Raw genomic sequence first — 20,606 nt, forward strand, 5'->3', positions numbered from 1 at the left:
CGCAGGGTATTTGCTGACGCTAGTTCGTCTGCCCTGCTTTCCTTTCATAAATGACCGGCAATTTTCAATAAACTTTGGGTCAACATTGTCGACTAGTACGCGCGGGGCCACACATACCACAGAGAAAGGGCCTCGCAGGGAGTTCGCTTGTGTCCTTTATAAGTGATCATCGAGGGGTTGTGGTTTAGTCTGAGGACTAAAGGATCCCGTCGATCCCTAATTGACCATAGCGTGTTGCGGAACCGTCGCCTAGGTGGCAACGCAAGCACCATGTCAATGTGTCGGTCAATTAAATCCGAGACGAGGCAGTAAGCAATTAATTTAAAGTTGGACCCCTGTCGATGACTCCACACGCGTAGAAAGTCTGGATACAACCGAAGACGCAGAAACCGGCTTTTTAGCCTTGCTGCCTTGCGAATAGAAATGCAGGGACAAGCCGCTGTTCTCTCGCTAAGGTCAAATGTGATTCTGCAGTCCTCCGCGTGCAGAAAAGTGGGCGAGAGCGCTCTTCACCTGTGGTCCGTTTCGGCTCAGATTGGCCGTGGCTACCTGTCGAAGCGGGTTGATACTTTTACTGTTCCTTCTGCAGTAGCAAGGGTTATGCCGTTGTCCCTCGTGGGAAGGGAAGGGTTCCTGATCCACTGGCAGGCCGTAATTCCCCGAATTCCTTCTATCTCCATGCACATGCATGCTACCCGTTTCAACGCCCTGTAGAAATAGCTCCTAGTATCTCTAAATCATTAAGATCGAACTGGAAGCCGACGGCATTCGTACAACAGGAGCCGGGTGCACCGAAGTGGGTGGAGTAGGTTCCCTGCCCATCCGAAAGTCCGTAGAGATCACCACTTGGTCCTATCCCCCTCTTCCCGCTCCTTGAATCAGTAGTTTTCTTGGGTCTCGGACATGCTGTACCCAATCTGGTGTCACAGGGACAGCAGACACGGTGTCATTTGGCCAACAAGGTCAGCGGCTAACCGATGATTTAGATTGAGTCGGAGATCAGAGGGCAGGCTAGGATGCCCCGATGCAGCGAATGGCAGAAGAATGTAATTCTTCGACAGCATGCATTAATCAAGAGAAATGCGGGGAAACCGCGGACAATCTCAGGACGATCTAGCAATGAGGGTTAACTCTGTTCAGCATGGCTGGCGATAGGGTTAGACGGTTCCATCGGGCCTCCACTTCTGCTTTTCTAGTCACTCTCGCGCATCATCCGTTTTTGTTCGACTTTCAAACGCTCTTAATTCTTCTTTGGCCCCATCTGGCTCCATTACCTTTCCCATAACCCTTGATCCTCAAATCAATACCCTCGCCCTATCTCGTGAATAAATTTTTTTTTCTGAGATATTGTCTCGTTGAGGGTCTCCTTTTCTCTCGAGAGTGGAAAGGGCATTAAACCCACGACCCCCCTAATCACCACCCCTTTCATAATCATCTGCAGGGTCTCACTTCTAGTCGGCTGCGAAGCTGTGCGGTGGCGGGCCTTTTACCTGGCATTATTATATTATTAAACTAGCCAGCTCCGCTGTTTCCAGAACAATCCCTGGATTCGGTTGCTTCTAAGCTGCTGGACCTTTGCTAACCCTAATGGTTGTCTCCGACCAACTCGGATCTAAATGCATTAGTTGAGTGGGTGGGATTTTTTTTTTCTTTTGCTTGTTCGCTATTGTCTGAGATTGCCCAGAAGCTGGCTCTTGGAGATGTTCCACACGTTTGAAGGTTTCGAAAATCCAAACAGCTCGGCCCCAGCCCGAAGTCGTGGTGAGCGCCAGCAATCCGTCGGCCGGCGCGTCACCACTCTTCGAGCCTGTACTTCCTGCAGGCACCGCAAGATCAAATGTGATGGCGAAAAACCGTGTGAAGCTTGCCGGTGGTATAAGAAAGCCGATCAGTGTCATTATGCAGATCCCCGGCCCTCTCGGAGGTGGGTTGCCTTCCCTTATTTTTGATTTTTAATCATTCTAAATGCCCCTGTCTCCACAAAATACGTCCCTGCCGAGACTTTGCAAGATCTGAACATGGCTTACATGGGACATGAGGATGCAGACATGTGGAAAAACTGTCCACTGCCCTGGATGAGTATCGGGGCGTGCTCGAGAAACTCTTCCCCAATATCGAACCCGAGAATCTAGTCAACTTGCCTCGTGAAAAGCTCTTGGAGTTGACGGGCAAGGGATCCCAGCTGCATTCGCAGTCGCCCCACCCAGCTTCGCCAGCTACCTCTGCATCGGTCGAAGCTCATGTGTCTCCCGTCTCCAACGAAGATGGCAATCTGGAATCTCTCCAGACGATGCCGGAAGAATCCAACGATAGCCAGAACTCGGGGTATACAGAATTCCCGAATAACTTTTCTGACGACGTCAATGCCTTGTCGCTCTCTTCGAGACAGCCTTCCTCTTATCTCGGGGTGTCGTCCATCAATGCTGTTCTCAAAGTGATTCTCTGTCTTGACCCTGCTGCCCTATCTTACTTCTCCCGCCCCCCGGCGAGCATGGGCCATCGTGATTGCGGCCTGGAATACTCTCCACCAGAGACCCAAACATGGCCCGTTCAAGACTCTCACCAACCGATAACACCTCCACAACGCCATCAAACTGTGACGGAGACGCAGCTGTTAGACGCTTACTTTACTTACTGTCAGCCCTTCGTGCCTATGTTGGATGAGCAGTCCTTCCGCGAGATCTATCATTCGGGATGCAGAAAGGACGAGCGTTGGCTCGCCTTGCTAAACGCGGTGCTTGCCCTTGGCAGTATTGCAGCGTACCCATCAAATGACATGACTCACACGATTTACGCCCAGCGCTGTAAGAGCTACTTGAATTTAGAATCGCTTGGCTCCTCACATATAGAGACCATCCAGGCCCTCGGCCTTTTGGGAGGGCAGTATCTCCACTACGTCAGCCAGCCAAATCTGGCGTATTCGCTCATGGGAGCTGCGTTGCGCATGGCTGCGGCTTTGGGACTGCACAAAGAATTTGCACAAAACCAGGATGGGCAGTGTAAGCAGAACATTTCTTCAGCGGATGTTAAACGGCGGGTGTGGTGGTCGTTGTTTTGTTTGGACACCTGGGGCTGTATGACTCTGGGACGACCAAGCATGGGGCGGTTCGGACCAACGATTACCGTTAAGCTGCCGCAGTACCGTGAAAGGGTATGTACACGTGCGACTCTTATGATATCGACACTCTGACATCTTTAGGGAAATGTTCTCGACATCATACCGCTTTTGGAAAACGTCCGGTTCTGCAAAATTGCGACGCAGATCCAAGAAATCCTAGCTACAGCACCGTTGACAAGGTATCACGAAATGTCACACTTTGATAACCAGCTACTGGAATGGTACGAGAACCTTCCTTATATACTCAAAGACCACGAACCATGCTCGAAGTCAATCGTCATCACGAGGACGGTTATGAAATGGCGCTACTACAATCAGCGCATGCTTATCTACCGCCCAACTCTGCTAAGTTATGCCATGCGCCGGGTTCCGTACATTGCTCTTCGATTGGAAGAACGGACGGCGATTGAACGTTGCCGCCAGATCGCGGAGGCCACCATTCAAGATATTTCCTCCACCGCTCAGTCACATCAGATGTCGGGCTGGAGCGCTGTTTGGCTCATATTCCAGGCAGTCATGGTACCCCTATTGGGACTATTCCTTAATGATAATACAACCAGCGACCCCAGAGCTACTGTTACCAGTTGTCAATCTCAAGTTGAGATGGCTATGCTTGTTTTGGCACGACTGGAGCAGTGGAGCCCGACCGCAAAGCGGACGTTAGATGCTGTATCGCGGATCTTAGAGGCTAGCAAAAGAGGGTCCAGTATGGATAACGAGGCTAGCATCGTCAACAGCATGTATACTATTTCACGTGAAGGTACTTTAGCACGAACGGCCTTGGGGGTGCTTCCATTCCAAAGCGATTTTGGCCGAGGCGTTACCCTCATGAACGAGGCTGGCTTTTCAGATCCGTTTGCAGCCCCTGTCATCGATGATTCAACAGCCCAATATTTATGGGACTTCCTGAGCTGGAGTGATAGTAGCTTATGGCCGGGAATAACGGACATGAACAATTTCAACGACGAAGCGCTGTTCGCCCAAGCTGACAAAACTATGAAATATACCAACAACGGGCCGACATTCTTGGGGGGCTCTATGGGTGATAACGCCTATTTTGCAAACCCACCTTTACCCTATTACTAACCAATCCGAAACCTGAATATACTAAACCCTTCTGGCTAAGGGTGCTATTGCTTTCTCGTGATGTTCATCTTTTCTGTCTCTGCTTTTCTTTTTTCTTTGACTTTCCTATGTTTGGTCATGCATTGCAGCGCTTTATTTTAGCACGCAGCACGGTATGAATGAGTGTATATAACCGGGGTATCTAAAAGAGCACATAGTGTATATGAATGATTATCAGTTCTGGGAAATGTCAGTTTCTCTTGTAGAGTGTTTAGAGGTCATTACTTCGATTTATGTAACTTATGGGGTTGTGAGTGTGCTGACTCAGCCAAAAACATCAACGCCGAAAACCACACGTTATGCTTCCCGGGTCCCAACCACCATCAATGTTCGAACCATATGAGCTCAGCTTCTAAAGAAGGGAATGCTCCATGGCGCTGAATTGAGATAGACCGCCGTATTCCATGAACTCGACGTGCAATCAATTGGTGTGTGTACTGGCCTTAAAATTCGAAAACCTGCAGTTTCTCAACGGATATCGATGAGCTTAAGTTAATAAGGGAAAGGGAAAAGTCGGCCATGGCATCGTTATTTGAAAGACCATCTCTGGTCTTTGGTGCGTCTATTGCGTTGCGAGTTATTCTCCTCTTCTATGGCGCCTGGCAAGATGCTCATTCAGCCGTTAAGTACACCGACATCGACTACATGGTCTTTACCGACGCAGCCCGGTACGTTTCGCAGGGTGCCTCGCCGTACGCTCGTGACACGTATCGTTACACTCCTCTTCTCGCGTGGATGCTTCTACCAACCTCCTGGGAAGGGCTCTTCTCCTTCGGTAAGGCACTTTTTGCCCTCTCTGACGTGGTCGCTGGATGGCTCATCGCAAAATCCCTCATGTCATTCTACGGCATGAGCACTTCTCGCGCTCTGAAATATGCCAGCTTCTGGCTACTGAATCCCATGGTTGCCAATATCAGTACTAGAGGAAGCTCCGAGGGTCTCCTGGGTGTGCTGGTTATTGCCCTGCTCTGGGCCGTCTTGAATAAGAAACTCACTCTCGCTGGGGTAATTCTCGGACTTAGCGTGCATTTCAAGATTTACCCCTTTATCTACGGCCCGTCTATCATCTGGTGGCTGGACGAAGAGCACGATGGATCGAGATCAGCTTCACCAAAGGATAGACAGAAGCAAAAAGATGCAAGCCTCATGTCCAGTCTCTCTAACTTCGTCACCCCTTCTCGTCTGCTTCTCACCGTCACCGCACTGGCCACGTTTTCAGGTCTCAATATCTCGATGTATATCCTTTACGATTTTCCCTTTGCACAGCAGACTTATCTTCACCACTTGAGTCGCATCGATCATCGCCATAATTTCTCCCCTTATAGCACCCTCCTATATCTCTCCGCCGCAGGAGACGTCCAGGGGAACTTTGAGTCTTTAGCATTCATTCCGCAATTACTTCTCTCTGTCGTTGTCATCCCGATTATTTTGGCCAAGAAGAGCCTTCCGGGAGCGATGCTGGCCCAGACATTCGCATTCGTTACGTTCAACAAAGTTTGCACGAGTCAGGTATGCTTCTCTCATATATTCGTACCAAGCCTTTGTAGAAGGTTTCAAACTAACTAATGAAGTACTTCCTCTGGTACCTCGTCTTCCTCCCGTTCTATCTCCCTTCTTCATCTTTAATGAATAATCCGAGGTTGGGAATCACGGTTACGGCTCTATGGGTGGCCGGTCAGGTATGCATACGCCCTCATTCTTTCCTGGTCCTTTCGGGCAGAATAAAATGGCGAAAGACGACCAGAATCGCAACAGTACTAATGAGGGAATCAGGCTATGTGGCTCCAGCAAGGCTACCGTCTCGAATTCCTTGGTTTATCGAGTTTCGTTCCGGGATTATTCTTAGCTAGTTTAGGATTCTTTGCCGTGAATGTCTGGATCTTGGGCATCATTGTCAGTGATGTCGGATTGATAGGGAATTAGGCCCTCACCTTTTTCGTTGTGCAAACGGACAGACGATTGTTATAGGTGCTAGTGGCTAGCTAGTATATCATTTCTCCCTGTTGGTCTTCTCCGGTTTGGGTCTTCATTATAAGGCTGCATTGATATATGTTGATGGATACATTATGTTTATCTCAAAGCTTTAACGGGAACAGATACCATTTAGTGAGGCTATTCGAACCGTAAGCACCTACATGATTCTCTACACAGAGTCAAAATGCAGCAATATTTCAGACCAAGGCAACGTGGCCGATAGCAGGTGTATAATGCAAGTCTTTTGACCCCCACGAATGGATGGCCCTTTGGGATTTACACGCTTCATATTTGACCCCCTTAATAACCTTATTCGGATCCTCATCTGCACCTAAGATCGCGATAACCTATGAATTCTGTGCGCTATATCTGGCTATGCTGGTTTTTGCCAAGGACGGATGACATGACGACACCTCTGGAATGCCCCGAGTATATTCCACGTTTCTCTCATTCTAGAGAGTTCCCAGGTAAACACTCGAAGAGTTTGTATGCCAAACGAGGTGCATAGAAATACTTAAGTAGTGGCAGACGCTAAATTTGAAAAGACACTTAACGCATTTTCCGAGGTACAATATCAGGTAGAGAAGCCATACATTCATTTCATGACTACACGAGGGAGCATCTCAGCATAAATAACATCACGAGCATGAGCATGACTCTTCAAGGACAGACCCTCTACCACCCCGTAAAAAAAAATCGATATTACTTTTCTCAGATATGTTAAGCGATTCCTTCGCTCCTTGTGGATCAGGCCCCTTCCTTTTTACTCTGATAGGCTCACCCGCAACACTTAAAAAAACATAATCTTGTCTACCCACCAGACAGCTCTCCAGAAGACCAAGCGGAGCCCAGCATTACTTCTGCGGTGGACCCTTCAAGAGCCTCTTAGGGATAGCGAGCTTTAAGCTAATCGGCTGCGTCAACCTCCATAAATCAAGGATCTCGTAAGCGTAGTTTGAGACCTTTTGGCCCGCATTAAAGTCCGCATTGCCGATTCCACCGTCTTCGCGGACCTCACCGGGAACTTTACCTGGCGGGATGCTGATAACGTACGATATGTGAAATGGGGACTGTAGGGTAGAACCAGATGCGACGGACACTGGACGGTAAGAGATAGCGGCGAAATTCTTAGTTTTTGACTCTACTGGCGAAATTGTGAACGTATGCGGGCTTTATGCTCATGAGTATATCTTCCTTACTTGTTATAGATCGTGGTTTGGAAGCTGAGGGCTTTCGTTTAGGCATCGTGGTGAGTTGGCGTTCTAATTGTTTATATGGGTGGAGCACGTTGGCTTGGTTTGATACGCTAGTCTTATTGCGGGTAGTGTTGCCTATAAATTAGTCAATTAGTCCATCATACTTCGATCCAGTAATTGTTACTACACTTGCTACTATACTCCGCTTAATGGAATTAATACGCTATGCTTCGTTTTTCACAGTGTAGGGATCGACTCCCCAGGTACCTGAGCCATTCACTATAAAAAGGCCTCTGGAGCAATACCAAGCACATATGACCACAGGGTGCCGTCCGCTTAGCTGGCTGTACTCAAACACACACTGGCCAGTTCATTGTGTTCTTCTGTGTTGTGGGGACTGCCTTGTGAATACAATAATGGTGGCAAGGGCTGCTTGTAGCCCAGCAGCGCTTATCTTGTTAACTGCAGCGAATAATAACCTGGGTGACTGTTTAATGAAGCTTGCTATCTTCACCCATTTTACCCAATGTTACATTGGAGCGTGCCGCAGAAAAGGGCCGTGACAAAAGGAAACATAAGGCATTACTCTGTTCCTCCTTGGAGTATAATCAAAAGTGCTAAGCACCAGGTAGAATATGTATTTATCTTCAATATTCATATAAAACTACACCTGTCTCAAGAACCTTGCTAATCTCTTCCTCACAGGCTGCTGCCCCGCACGATGAAAGGACCTCATCAATACGCGTCCACCAGGCCATCAAGAAGTCTGGGAAGGGTAGATAGGGTCTTTCTTAAAGGAACTTAACCAAGAGTTGCTTAAGATCTATAATCAGCTCTCTCTCCTCGTCGTGGATCTCATTTATTTCCTCTGCGTCTACCTCTTTGTCTTCGAACGTTCGATGACTGCATGTGTGGGTAATCTCTAGCTTTTGAAAGGCGAGGAAGCGGAGGACACAAGGACCAAGGCGTTCTTGGGCCTCTGGCTTTAGTGACGGTGCGAGACTGTTCAGTACTATTGCAAGCCTCTGTAGAAGCTCTTCCACATCTTCATCAGGCCATGTTCGGAAAAGCCCATGCAAAATCTCGTAAGCCCAGAGCATCCAACAAGAGAACAAGAACAGCAGCAATTGTCGTAGGTATTATTGACGGGAATTTTGCGCATTAATTCTTTAGACTTTGTGTTCAGCTGATGCATTTCCGAGGACCCATTCACAGCGCTTTCCAATGAATGCAGAAATTTACCCACATCGTTTCCCAGGAAATGTAAAGCAGTGGTAGAAGAACCCGACTTTTGACGGCCAAGGTCAGCACCTTTGGTGATAAACCAGTCCACCTTCTCCAAAAAGGTGTTAAGGCTGCAAGGAGGAGAGCTATACCATAGCTCCATAAGACTGGACTTATTGTATTTATCCTCCTCATCCAAATCTCGGAAGCCAGCATCCCCTAGTAGATCCGCTAACTTCAGATTGACCCCTATGTAATTATAGACAGACCATTCATACTTTCATCAGCGATGATAAACCTTTCTTTTAGAAACTGGTAAACTCCATAGGCGTGATGTTCAAGAGAGAATCGGATCAATACCTAATTGATAGGTCACTTCCTCAGGCAAGGAACTCTCTGCCAAAACCTGCAGCCGTTTTCTGCGGCCAGCGAGTGCCTGTACCACTAACTTCATAATCATAGGATTACGATGCTTACCGGCCGTTTCCAACATCAAGTGTCCAAGACAGCATCCGCTAGTGTTAAGCAAGAGCTGGAGGCTTTCTTCACAGTTCGCTTCACATGCTTGTATAAGACTGACCTCGGTTGGTCTATAACCAGATTAAAAAAGTAAAGCCAGACCGGAAGGCCATTGTGGATAAGAGTCAACCAAGAACTGTAGATTAATGCCCTTTCGTAGGAGTAACACTAGGTAACTCCTTGACTTATAAATAAGTGGAAGCAGCTCTTCGGGAAGATCAATATCTATGTGTGATTAGCTTTTTTTTTCTGCTGAAGGAACATACCTTGAAGGTCCTTTTCATCGGCAAGTTTCAATATAAGTCAGATGCTGTAATCTTCCCACAGATGATCATTCTGACGGCCATCGCATCTATTCCAATGGTACCCTACGTTAAACACATTCGGATGATGTCTCCAGTCAAGAGCCTGGTGAGTCATGTAGCCTCCAGAATTTAACAAATCAGAACAAATATCAACAGTAACCTGCTGCTGGCGGTAGCTATCACAATTTCGGATCACTATGTCCGCAGGGGTCTCGTCATCATTGTTGACACGATCTCGTAATAGACCCGTCCGCAGCATGGAATTGATAAAAGCACGCCAAATCTGCCATGAATCGACATCCCACTGATGGCTGTACTTTTGCCAGCTAGTTATAATCTAAATTTAATTGTCAGCAAAGAAAACCCACACGTGGCCTATTTAAGCAAAAAACATTCAAAACCAGCCAAGCCAATTAAGAAAAGCTCACTCACGTGTAGGATCGTATCACCGTTTAGTAAGATATCTGAGTATGCTCCTTTGCCTTCCTCAAACCATTTAAGTAGCTTCTGCTGAGACTTTTATAAAAGAATTGCTCGTTTAGTCTCTTATTCACTTATTATCGAAGACACTACAAGACCTAGCATGTCACCACATTCACACTAATAACGAGTCAACACACAGCATTATCACCTCCACCACAACCCCCAATCCGACTATCTCCAGTACATCAAATCCCCAAACACCCAAAGGATCGTCCCCACCCCTCCCCACCCTCTTCCGCTGCAAGGCCTTCACTCTCTTAACCAATGTCCCGACGCAAATGGGCCCAAGAAGCGTACATAGCGAGATAGCCCAAACAACCACCAAATACGTCTCGGATGAATGACCACCAGAACTCGTCCTGAAGATCCCCTTTGACTCGGCTAGAGAGGCTATCAGGTAGCCAACTTCGCCTCGCGAGACCATCGCTAATCCCAATATCGAAGCGGGATAGAGGGATTTGGGCTGTGGGGGTAGGGAGGAGGTTGGGGGGTGGTTGTGGGGAGTTGTTCTTTGGAGTTTGGATTAGGTGGATTGGGAGTTTGAGAGGAGTGGTCCAGGAGGTGTTGATTCCTTTTCTCTTGCTTTCGGAGTGTTGGGTATGGATCCGTGCAGAATAGGAACATGCGAGAAAAGAGTTCCTTTAGGGCCCGGAGGATGCTTGATATACGTAGTCTGGATGAGAAGCGGAAGAGCCAGAGGGCCGGTGATTAATTGGCCGAAAGTCATGAGAATAGCGTAGACGATGCCGCGCCAGACTATTTTTCCGGTGAACATTTCGGTGATGGGGATGGCGAATCCGACTGAGGCCTTGGGTGGGTTACTAGGAATGCATGCTTGTGGGTTGGGGTGGGTAGGTCACTTACGAAGAATAGAGGGGTGAGGATCCTGGTGACCGGTTCGTGGTAGTACTTTTCATAGACCAGTCTGCCGGTGGGAGGCTCTTTATGTTGGGCACTGGGTGCAGTTACAGTTTGCTGGGCAGTGGACTGGTTGTGCTGATTGTGATTCTGCTCTTGGCGGGTGTAATCCTGTTCTTCAGCGGTACTTCAGTGCTTGATTCGGTGACTGCATTGTCGGGACCTTCTGCGCTCGAGTACTCCTTTGAAAAGTCGTCGATCCAGGACGTCATCACACCTACAAGATATGCGGCGAATAGACTAGACGTCCCTGCGTAGGTAGCGCCAGACACCATTCCGACCAGCAGACATGTATATAAGCCAAGAAGTAGAACTGAACTGTACCCGTGAAATCCGGGAACCGTGCCCTATGAAAGAGAATGATGTGCACGACTGGCCTAATACACAATTTGCATAGAAGCAGTGCACCCACACCGAACCCGACAGAAACGAACGAACACGGGCCGTATAACTGTTACGGCACCGAACGAAACACTGCTTCCGCCCAGATTGGTAACGATCTGGACCAACACCAGACCCACGACATCATCCAACATAGCTACGCCGGTGGTAATCGTACCCAGCCGTGTCTTAATGAGAACCGTGGTCGAGAGAATGGTGAAAGTAGTTCCCAAACTCGTTGCGCTGAGGGCCGCGCCGGCGGAAAAGGCCTGGGGTGGGAGTCGCCGAGACCAGTTTAGTGAGGATGAACGACAGGACCATTGGTGCGCCGATGCCCGTTATGGCTACGGCGAGTGAAAGCAAAAGGTTCGCTTTCAATGAAGGCAGAGATGTAGACAGACCGCCTTCGTAGACGAGCATGATCAGACCCAGGTACCCAAGCTGTTGGCTCACGGTTGCCATATCACGAACGAGCCATTTTGCGCCTGTTGTGCCTGGTGTGCCCCAGAGGATCCCGATGAACGACTGGCCGATGAGTCCGCAGTAGACGAGTTTGTCTAGACAGACATTGACCCGGTTCAGAACCAAGAGGAATCCCGTTTGGTTAAGGATCGTGGTAATGGCTGGCTCATGGTAAGCAAAGGCTGTTTCACCAGCCATTTTTTGCTGAATGGAGTCGATGATTGATCTTTGGATATAATCACGAAGAAAATATTTGCTGAAGCTAAGAGATGGTGCGTGTCTGGCTATACCGGCAATATTACCAGCGTTTGGCGATTCGGTGGTGGTAAATTATCAACGGTAACGGACGCCATCAGGAAGTATTTTTGGACCGTTGGGTAATGGTGGATATTGCTCGATTAAAAGAATGTACGAAACTTTGGATAGCTGCGACGAGGGCGAAGGATGCGAAAGAGAAAACAAAGCTGGAAAGTGGGAGCCACATATTTTAGGAAAAATATTGATGTTCGGTAGATGGAGGGTTTCGGCATCCCGATGCCAAACATTCTATGGTCGCACAAACCAACACAAATCCTCTGCCCAAGAGATCGAACCAGGAGGGTATACTTGAATGGACAGACTGTAGAGAGTACGTATGGAACTAGACTAGATGATATCATACCTTTTCAGAAGCATTTCGAAGAATTGTTAAAGATTGATGATCTTTGGAGGTCTTTCCAGACCAAGGTTGGTTTCAACGCAACGTAACATAGGAGGCAGCTATCTGATGGAAGATATAATGTTGGTATTAATTTGTATTCATATCCAGAATTCTAGATAAATAGTTGCCGGCGTGAACTGATCCCCCTGATATACCACGGTCAAGCACAGATATCTGATTCCAAACTAAGTATAGCGTTTACTATGTATAAACTGAAATTAGAATATACTATTTTCAGTTCCGCACACTCTGGGGCAGATTAAATTTTATAACTGCTAGACATCAGTGATTTATGCCTCTTTAACCCTTTCCATTCATCGCTTGAAGAGCATGATGTGGGCCCGGGAGAACGACGTGTCTGACACCACTTGGCATGGGCCCATAAGGCGTGAAGCACCGCAAATTCATACCCTATAATCTTCAAAGGCCCAGTGCCTCATGTCTTCGTGAGATTTCGTTATCCCATAGGTCTAACTTTCTGGAATTTCTATACTATTGAACCTAGATGGGATCTTTCAAACGAAAGCTTTCGGATGGGTGCCGAGTACACGAATCTGAGGACTGTTCGCACTACCTAGGACGCAGTGAGATTGGGGGCCGTGGCACTCCATCTGATTGGAAGATGGATGCCACTTTATGGAGATCGAGACGGAGAAATGAATAGGATTTCGCGTGATTGGCTGGCTCGAGTACTGGCCCTCACGATCACGAAGCTGGAGAATAGTTGACGAGCCTATCAGCCGCTTGGCTACAACCGAACTCGATGCAGCTTAAGGTCCATACTAGTATCATACGCTAATTAGGCACTATATATGCGCCCTGGAGAGAAGAAGACAATATTTTCCTTCTTTAAATATCTCTTCCCCAGCATTGAACATCATGGAGTCCGTCAAAAGACTCGTGTACGGCTATCCGGAACAGCCCCCGCGAATCCGCACCAAACCCCTTGCGGTAATCTGCGTTGGCCTGCCACGATCCGCTACAGAGTCCCTAAGCGTCGCGCTTGAAAAGCTAGGCTACAAAACCTACCATGGCTGGGATCTCGGGTTGGAGGAAAACGCAGCGTACACCCAGCAATGGGCGTACCTAGCCAAGCGCAAATGGAACGGCGCCCCAGACGGTGACGTGCATATCACGAGCGCCGAGTTCGACGCTCTTCTGGGCCACTGTGACGTAGTTATTGATTCCGCGGCCTCGTTCTTCGCAGCGCAACTTATCGAGGCGTATCCAGACGCCAAGGTGATTTTGAACACGCGTCGGGACCTGGACGCATGGCATCGCAGCATCCTGAAGACGATCGTCCAGGAAGTCGAGGATCGGTGGATTGTGCGGATAATGCGATTCTTTAATGCGGGCATGTTTTGGTCGTGGGAGGTCTTCATGACGCATGGGTATCCGGGACTATTCCGGAGTGCACGCAGTGGGAATGCGCGGGCTGGTATTGAGTGCAATGGGAAATGGGTGTATCGGGAGCACTCGAATATGATTCGGGGACTTGTACCGAAGGAACGTTTATTGGAGTGGAGTGCGGAGGATGGGTGGGAGCCTGTGTGCGAGGTATGATTGACGTCTATTCCCCCCTGGTTTCCCTTCTGGGGCTTATGTTGCTAACGGGTTGTTTTGCAGTTCCTGGATAAGCCAGTGCCAGATGAGCCTTTTCCGAGAGTTAATGATCTGAGCGCCTTCAAAGGCAATGTAGAAGCAAAATTAATACGGCCTCGTATAATGGGGGCTGTGCGCAATTTACTCATTACGGTGGCTTCGGTGGGTGTCTTGACGACGGCGATAGTGCTTGGAGTTAAACAACGACGAGTTGCATGGGCATAGAGGGTGTTGTTAAACCCCGGAATTAGGATAACCCTGGAGAAGTATTAGTAAACAAAGTGAAAGGAGGAATAGTTATGTATATAAATCTTGGTCAGCTCTGCAAACTAAGTAAATTGGAAGAATTATAGTACATTTCGGAAATTAGTGCCTCGAGAACACAACTCATCAAAGCGAAACATTCGGAATAGAGCGCTCAAGTCTTAGAGCATAACTGTCGTGGCATCTGTACACGTTCAGACTTCCACCAGGACACGAGAGAACGAAACTTCGGAAACTCTGCGGTTCTGGATGCAAGTATTGCTTGTCCCATATATGGCTATGGTGGTGAGTACCAGTGTGCGTTCTTCTACTGTTAGTGTTAAGATGATGTAGCCGACCCGCGTACTGGAGTAGCAGGGGCAATGTTATCTTCCGACAAACGGTTGTGGTAAGCTGGTGGTGGAGGCGGAGGTGAAGCTGGCGGCGAGTATGGTGTAGAGTTAGAGGGAGAGGTGGGTGAGCGGGAAGCCATCGCTGCTGCTACGGCTTCTCCCTCCGGACAAGGTAACTCAACGAGCTGCGAGCCGTATAGTTCGCTTCTCCTATACTCCTGCTGTCCGGGAAGCTCGTTAATGTCTGGGGGTGGCGGGTCTTTCACCTCTTCCTGTGGTTGTGGTTGTTGTTGCTGTTCGGTCAGTTCACTTTCTTTCTTCCTCCTAAACCGCAGAAAATAGTAGAGAAGGGCGGCCACTATTAATAATCCAAAGACGCCGCCTAAGACACCACCCACAATCGCCCCTACAGGTGTAGACTTAGACGGAGACCGATCAGATGGGGAGGAGGTTGATGTTGGGATCGCGCGGGTGGGTGTGCGGGTGGTTGGGGTGTATACGCGCTGGAAGAAGACCTGCAAGTCACGGTCATCAAAGCCGTTCGATGGCGCTTTGGTAGTGGCACCTCCTGTTCCACTTTACAAATGGTCAGCTTCAAATGTACGGCAGGTGTTAGGAACCGAAATGTGCCGAGACATACGATCCACCAACAACGGAGATAATCTCGGACGGAACTTGGTAGCTCGTGAGGTTTGGTCTAAACCTTGCCCACATGGCATGCTCAGGGTTTTGTTTCCCTAAGTACATGTTATGCAACCCGTAGATCTTAGGCACATCACAGGTCGTGGAGTTCGTGTATGTGCCGCCCATCACGCTGCTTCTGATTAGATATACAAGATAGAGCAGCTTCCATTGGGATGTCACATACATCATCTGGGCCCCATCGACGACTGTACAGGACGCTGAATGTTTGGGATAGCCGGCACCAGCAGCATCGGGATACCTGGTCAACGTCAACTAACCACGCCTGAGCTGCATGGGGCCAGAACCGTACCATTTGATCCATCTAAAGGAAGGTAAAGACAGAATGTAGATGTCATCAAAGCCAACACCAGCTGGAACACCGAGGCCGCCGTAGAGATAAATGTTATACGAGGAATAATCCTGAGCCCAGGTTGCACCGGCACAGAATCTCCTCCTTTGCTCTGGAACCTGGCCGGTTGCCTTTTGAGTGTACCACTTACTATCAGAGATGTCATATAACAGAATCTCCTGATTGAGGTTAGTTAAAAATGGTATAAGTAGAGTGGTTACCAGAGACGCACATCCATAGGCTGACCGACGGTAGTGCCATTATTTTGAGGTGCCTTCACGCCCCCAAAGTACACCAACATCCCTTCACTCGCTGGGATATACACCATGGCCCCTTCAGCGCGACCGACTGAGTCCGGACCAGTCGAATTCATCCACGTATTGTGTACCATGTCGTATTCAAGTAAACTTGACAAAGCCATGGGAGGCCGCGATCCCCAAGCCGGAACCGAAGCATTCGATAGCCATCCGCCATAGTAGTAGCCGACCCCGCGATCTTGCAGCGTGACTCCACTGCCGTAACTAGCCCTCTGGATATTCGCCTGCGTGATATCGGGGTTGGCGGTTTTCCACTTGTTGTAGAGGGCGTCATAAGTCCACATCGAGAAGTTTTGCGGAGTGCCCTGGGAGAACTCGCCGCCGTAAAGGTAGAGCATCTTGTTGACCGCGTCGGACCACAGTATTCCTCCATTCACATCTGGTGCATCGGTAGGCTTTGTCAGATTGTTGTATACCGCAGGCATGCCCTCATTGTCGACATCAAAGTCCGCATTGAGCAGACCGGTATCTTCACGGAAGGGCAGGTCAGTCATCACTAAGCCATCATAACATGAATGATGGACATACGCGTGTAGTTGCGGGGGTATTGAGAAAGAGGATTGTAGTTGACGAAGCCACCATCGATGTAGAGCCTGGTATAGTCAGCGAGATCAGTAGTCGAACCTGAGTAAAGCTAACAGATGTCGCACTTTCGATCGATCACCGCTGTCTGATGTCCGAAGATTCGGCAAAAGTTCTTCAACAGGTCCTCTTGCTCTTGCTGCTGGAAGCTCAACCCAGCCAGCCAGAGGAATACAAATAAATTCCTCGTCGACATGGGTGTTGACGAAGCACAGTATCATCTACAGGGCCTCTGGGAAGAATATTGTCCACAATCATACGTGTTCTCGCATCGTCAGCAACCATGAGGTCTACGGGATTACGGGGAGAGTGTTTTGGGCAGGTCAGATTTTCCCAGCCTTGTAGGTGACGAAAATGACCTATCGGTCAACGCCCCAGTCCACCTGTATGACCCAATAGACTACCGAGAAATACGCATTGGGTGGTCGTACAGCTGCGGCTAAGATGGATCTGCAGGAAGAATAACCTGTCTGAGCGTGGACACATATCGCCAAGCGGGTATTTGTTATTGTCTGTCTTAAGCACTCCAAGAGGATTGGAGACGAAGATCACTGCCAATCATAGCGTTGACCCCCAACGTGGCCATGATGTCTGGGTCGGCTACGGCCCCGCGGGATTCTCGGTTCAAAACATCCTATCCAAATATCAACAATCTAAATCGGGATGTCTCTATTCAAGCAGGGTTGCTAGATAAAAGACTTAAGCCTGTAGGAGCTGGTAGCTGTTCATAAAAGAAAGAGTACAGTTACCGAGAAGAATATAAGAAAACAAAATGAAAATACTTGAGAGTTTCAGGCGTGCCGTATTATTATTAATCAGGAAAATCATGGGAAATTCCATAATCAATAATGATTATAATAGCAATAAGTCTCATATGTGTAATATAGTGTCATTCGGTAGTTCGTTTAATCTCAATTTCTAAATCCTAGACAGAATCTTGAAATCTAGCTGCAGCCGACCCCTTACAGATCAAGTAAGGTTGGGGATTGGTGCTGCATGTTTCTCCCACTCTTTCTCTCTATACTCTTCTTTTATGTTGACCTAAATCTAATTCAATTCCGTTCCACTTCAAACAGGCTCTTTTGTATTTCATTTTGGTCGGATATGTGGGAAGAGCGTCATCCTTCGGTCATGGACTCGCGATATCCATGGCTGACTTGCTGCTGAGCCAATCTTTTAACTCCCGAGCCTCGAATAACCTCTCTTGGGGAGTCACTGACGTCCTGGATATCTCCTTCATTTATCCCATTCCCCCCTTTCTTGATTACACCGTTTTTAATAATTAGAAACTGGAGTAAAAATTCCAGGACAAGAGTGGAATGTCCCCTAGCCATGTATCGTTCACTCTCCAGAATAAGTCAGCATATTGGAGGTGTAAGTGGCCTGTGGCCTTAAACTGTTTCCTCCAAACTCTTTTAAGATTCCAGAAGGTATTTTTTTGCATACTGAATTCTGTTCATAGACTCGTAGTGTTGCCAAGCAGCAGGCCCGACGATTGACCCTCCTTGAACACCACTCTCATAAACTCCTCAAGCAGGTGTGCCCCGCTGTGAACGACTGTCTCTCTACCCGAGACTGACAGTGCTAGTATGGGATTCCAGTTCCTCACGGGTTCGTTGTCGCAAGCCCAGATGATGCCAAGTCCGTGGTATCTGAGATAAGTAAGAGATACCTATTCAGACTATTGAACCCCGGAGACGAGGTGATCTAATCACTAGTCATGGACAAATAAAAGATGCCCCATCCATGTTGAAGTCCCAGATTCTTGCTGGAGGTCGGGGGAAGGGTAAAGTCGACAGTGACGGCAAGGGCGGAGTTCGGATGGCCAAGACGTAAGCTGACGATCATGGATTCTTGCCCAATGGGACAGGCCTAATGTCGATACCAAGACCAGAGGAAGCTTTTGAAGATGCCTCCAACATGCTTAACCACTACCTCACAACCAAGCAAACACCACTAGGCGGATTACTTGTCAAGAAGCTCTATATCTACAAAGCTGTTGACGTGGCGCACGAGTACTATTTCTCCGTCACGATTGATCGCGAGCGATATAGCCCCGTACTTCTCATTTCCGACGAGGGCGGAGTCAATATTGAATCGAACGTCGATAAACTACATAAATTCTGGTTTTCGCTCTCCTCGGGCGTCACTCCCGAGTTGATCGCCCAGATACAAGCGAGACTGCTGTTTTCTACTTCTGAATTACCAGTGATAGAACACATTATCCGGCAAATGGTCGCATTGTTCCGGGAGAAAGATGCCATCCTCCTGGAGTTAAACCCACTTGCGTTGACACGGGAAGGAGACTTTGTCTGCCTCGATGCGAAATTTGATTTTGACGATGCCGCGCGGTTCCGCCAGCGGGACATCTTCAGTCTTGAGGAGCATGCATCTAACCAGGAAGATGAGCATGAGGCTTCCAAACATGGCCTAGTTTATATTCGTCTCGATGGGAACATCGGAAACATCGTTAACGGAGCGGGTTTGGCTATGGCTACTAACGATCTTATCAACCTGCATGGCGGCAGGAGTGCTAACTTCCTCGATATTGGAGGAAAGGCCACGACCGAAACATTACAGAAAGCTTTCGAGATTCTCAACAGGGACTCTCGGGTGCAGGGTATTTGGGTCAACATCTTCGGTGGTACGTATGCTCTCTGAGATTTATCATAGGACTTGGCTCAGTAAATGTCAGGAATCGTACGGTGCGACATGATAGCTACCTCTATTATCGAAGCCGCTTCAGCTATGGGAGGATTTAGGGTCCCCGTTGTTGTCCGCCTACAGGGTACCAATAGTGTCGAAGCCATGAAGTTGGTAAGATATCAGATGCCCCTATTGAGAATGCACATTAATCTCAATCGCATCCTAGATTGAAGCATCCGAATTAGACCTCTCTACGGAGTCAGATTTTGAGTTGGCAGCTGAAAGAATTATCGAACTTACACCTCGATGTGTTTGAGATTCCATTGAATAGTCTTCTTGGCAGTAGTGGATGTTTTACCTGTCACACTCTACTGGCATTCTTAACTCATCTATAACAGTGGTTCCTTTTTCTTAGTGGGGACTAATATAATACCATACTGTAACGATCTTATGGCTAACTCGCCTTTAAGACCGCGACGTTACTGTCTTCCACACTCTACCCTTTCCTCGTGCCTTGCTCAGTAGCTGTCAGTCTTATGCCCAACCTTAGCGTCTGTACGTATTCCTGTCCATATGTCGGGGACGTTCATGGGCGGAAATAGCTTTCAGAGCTAGAGTTTCAACTACTTTTGTGGGGTACAAAATGCATATACAACAGGGCTATTGTAGCAAGCCCCATTGTAGCATCGACACCAATAAACATCATGATGAAATAAGCTAATGGTATGCTATTGATATTACTCAAATCGTCTCAGTATGAACCAAAGCCTCCGTTCAGACGGTGTGTATAGTTTAATTCCAAACGATCTTTACATAAAAGGTCTCATGTGACCTTAAAGCAATTTCAATCAAACTACAGGAAACCAAATATGTGCGAAGTACATAATATGCTATCCAGGATTATTCTATACTCCCCCCTTTGGACCACTCCGCTGCCCCCCTCCAGCCATGTACAGAATATCCCGTGCTGCATATCCAAGTACCACGAATTCCTCATCCAACTGTCATCACAGCCCCTCTTCATTCAAGTACACAACATCAACATGAGCTAGTCTAGTATATAGTCTCATTGTCGGATCCCACAATCGTGCATTCGTACTCGGCGGCAGTTCTCGTCTCCCCAGTTTGCCTATTCAAAAGATACCACATCGCGTACCCGCCGATAGCCACTCCGGCATTGAAGGAAGTCACTATCCAGACTCCATTGCATCCATTCACAGTGCAAAGTGTCTCCTGAAGGCTCTGTTAGATGCTTCCCTCTCACAGGTAAGCGCTAACACTATGTTGAGAACAGGACACTAACTGCCATGATTGTGGTATGATTAACGTTCTTTGAGAGGGACTTTCAGATTAAGGATAGCTGTTTAGCCGTCAAATGATGATCTTTAAGATAGGAATTCTCTGATGATATAAAGATGGTGGTTG

At 48.0% G+C, this 20,606-nt stretch overlaps 8 protein-coding genes across 8 annotated transcripts; 4 read left to right on the forward strand and 4 right to left on the reverse strand.

Moving 5' to 3' along the window:
• Positions 1-1,218: 1,218 nt before the first annotated feature.
• On the forward strand, positions 1,219-4,273 carry BDW43DRAFT_239993 (putative C6 transcription factor). The gene is made up of 3 exons (XM_032039657.1): positions 1,219-1,924; positions 2,047-3,151; positions 3,200-4,273. Exons 1-3 carry the CDS (start codon positions 1,701-1,703, stop codon positions 4,202-4,204), a joined length of 2,334 nt encoding a protein of 777 aa, XP_031903327.1. The 5' UTR covers positions 1,219-1,700; the 3' UTR covers positions 4,205-4,273.
• A 321-nt stretch (positions 4,274-4,594) lies between these two features.
• On the forward strand, positions 4,595-6,284 carry BDW43DRAFT_240007 (glycosylphosphatidylinositol-alpha 1,4 mannosyltransferase I). Its single transcript, XM_032039658.1, has 3 exons — positions 4,595-5,752; positions 5,815-5,922; positions 6,017-6,284. Exons 1-3 carry the CDS (start codon positions 4,763-4,765, stop codon positions 6,164-6,166), a joined length of 1,248 nt encoding a protein of 415 aa, XP_031903328.1. The 5' UTR covers positions 4,595-4,762; the 3' UTR covers positions 6,167-6,284.
• Positions 6,285-10,467: 4,183 nt separating this feature from the next.
• On the reverse strand, positions 10,468-11,137 carry BDW43DRAFT_308173 (uncharacterized protein; the record flags this gene model as incomplete). The annotated part of the gene is made up of 3 exons (XM_032046424.1): positions 10,468-10,752; positions 10,809-10,931; positions 10,991-11,137. 3 exons carry the CDS (start codon positions 11,135-11,137, stop codon positions 10,468-10,470), a joined length of 555 nt encoding a protein of 184 aa, XP_031903329.1.
• Positions 11,138-11,432: 295 nt separating this feature from the next.
• BDW43DRAFT_308174 (uncharacterized protein) lies at positions 11,433-11,903 on the reverse strand (the record flags this gene model as incomplete). The annotated part of the gene is made up of 1 exon (XM_032046425.1): positions 11,433-11,903. The coding sequence occupies one exon, from the start codon at positions 11,901-11,903 to the stop codon at positions 11,433-11,435; it is 471 nt and encodes a 156-aa protein (XP_031903330.1).
• Positions 11,904-12,968: 1,065 nt separating this feature from the next.
• On the forward strand, positions 12,969-14,319 carry BDW43DRAFT_240023 (sulfotransferase family protein). The gene is made up of 2 exons (XM_032039659.1): positions 12,969-13,962; positions 14,032-14,319. The coding sequence occupies exons 1-2, from the start codon at positions 13,285-13,287 to the stop codon at positions 14,230-14,232; spliced, it is 879 nt and encodes a 292-aa protein (XP_031903331.1). The 5' UTR covers positions 12,969-13,284; the 3' UTR covers positions 14,233-14,319.
• A 271-nt stretch (positions 14,320-14,590) lies between these two features.
• On the reverse strand, positions 14,591-16,731 carry BDW43DRAFT_308176 (uncharacterized protein; the record flags this gene model as incomplete). Its single annotated transcript, XM_032046426.1, has 7 exons — positions 14,591-15,179; positions 15,244-15,417; positions 15,472-15,546; positions 15,598-15,815; positions 15,869-16,422; positions 16,482-16,546; positions 16,604-16,731. 7 exons carry the CDS (start codon positions 16,729-16,731, stop codon positions 14,591-14,593), a joined length of 1,803 nt encoding a protein of 600 aa, XP_031903332.1.
• Positions 16,732-17,867: 1,136 nt separating this feature from the next.
• Positions 17,868-19,497, forward strand: BDW43DRAFT_298110 (succinate--CoA ligase subunit beta; the record flags this gene model as incomplete). Its single annotated transcript, XM_032044511.1, has 7 exons — positions 17,868-17,909; positions 17,998-18,072; positions 18,124-18,196; positions 18,271-18,367; positions 18,425-19,179; positions 19,231-19,352; positions 19,408-19,497. The coding sequence occupies 7 exons, from the start codon at positions 17,868-17,870 to the stop codon at positions 19,495-19,497; spliced, it is 1,254 nt and encodes a 417-aa protein (XP_031903333.1).
• Positions 19,498-19,928: 431 nt separating this feature from the next.
• On the reverse strand, positions 19,929-20,571 carry BDW43DRAFT_267090 (uncharacterized protein). Its single transcript, XM_032040949.1, has 2 exons — positions 20,485-20,571; positions 19,929-20,414 (listed from the first exon to the last, which is right to left on the reverse strand). The coding sequence occupies exons 1-2, from the start codon at positions 20,488-20,490 to the stop codon at positions 20,235-20,237; spliced, it is 186 nt and encodes a 61-aa protein (XP_031903334.1). The 5' UTR covers positions 20,491-20,571; the 3' UTR covers positions 19,929-20,234.
• Between the last annotated feature and the right edge of the window lie 35 nt (positions 20,572-20,606).

The sequence above is a fragment of the Aspergillus alliaceus genome, assembly GCF_009176365.1.
Source record: "Aspergillus alliaceus strain CBS 536.65 unplaced genomic scaffold BDW43scaffold_8, whole genome shotgun sequence".
NCBI classification, from domain to species: domain Eukaryota; kingdom Fungi; phylum Ascomycota; class Eurotiomycetes; order Eurotiales; family Aspergillaceae; genus Aspergillus; species Aspergillus alliaceus.

What these genes read in the sequence shown, in the direction of transcription:
- BDW43DRAFT_239993 (XM_032039657.1), top strand. Translation starts at nt 1,701, where the DNA reads ATGTTCCACACGTTTGAAGGTTTCGAAAATCCAAACAGCTCGGCCCCA. An exon ending in GATCCCCGGCCCTCTCGGAG is followed by an intron (nt 1,925 to 2,046) that starts GTGGGTTGCCTT and finishes ATGAGGATGCAG; the next exon opens with ACATGTGGAAAAACTGTCCA. An exon ending in TGCCGCAGTACCGTGAAAGG is followed by an intron (nt 3,152 to 3,199) that starts GTATGTACACGT and finishes TGACATCTTTAG; the next exon opens with GGAAATGTTCTCGACATCAT.
- BDW43DRAFT_240007 (XM_032039658.1), top strand. Translation starts at nt 4,763, where the DNA reads ATGGCATCGTTATTTGAAAGACCATCTCTGGTCTTTGGTGCGTCTATT. An exon ending in ACAAAGTTTGCACGAGTCAG is followed by an intron (nt 5,753 to 5,814) that starts GTATGCTTCTCT and finishes TAACTAATGAAG; the next exon opens with TACTTCCTCTGGTACCTCGT. An exon ending in CTCTATGGGTGGCCGGTCAG is followed by an intron (nt 5,923 to 6,016) that starts GTATGCATACGC and finishes TGAGGGAATCAG; the next exon opens with GCTATGTGGCTCCAGCAAGG.
- BDW43DRAFT_240023 (XM_032039659.1), top strand. Translation starts at nt 13,285, where the DNA reads ATGGAGTCCGTCAAAAGACTCGTGTACGGCTATCCGGAACAGCCCCCG. An exon ending in GGTGGGAGCCTGTGTGCGAG is followed by an intron (nt 13,963 to 14,031) that starts GTATGATTGACG and finishes GTTGTTTTGCAG; the next exon opens with TTCCTGGATAAGCCAGTGCC.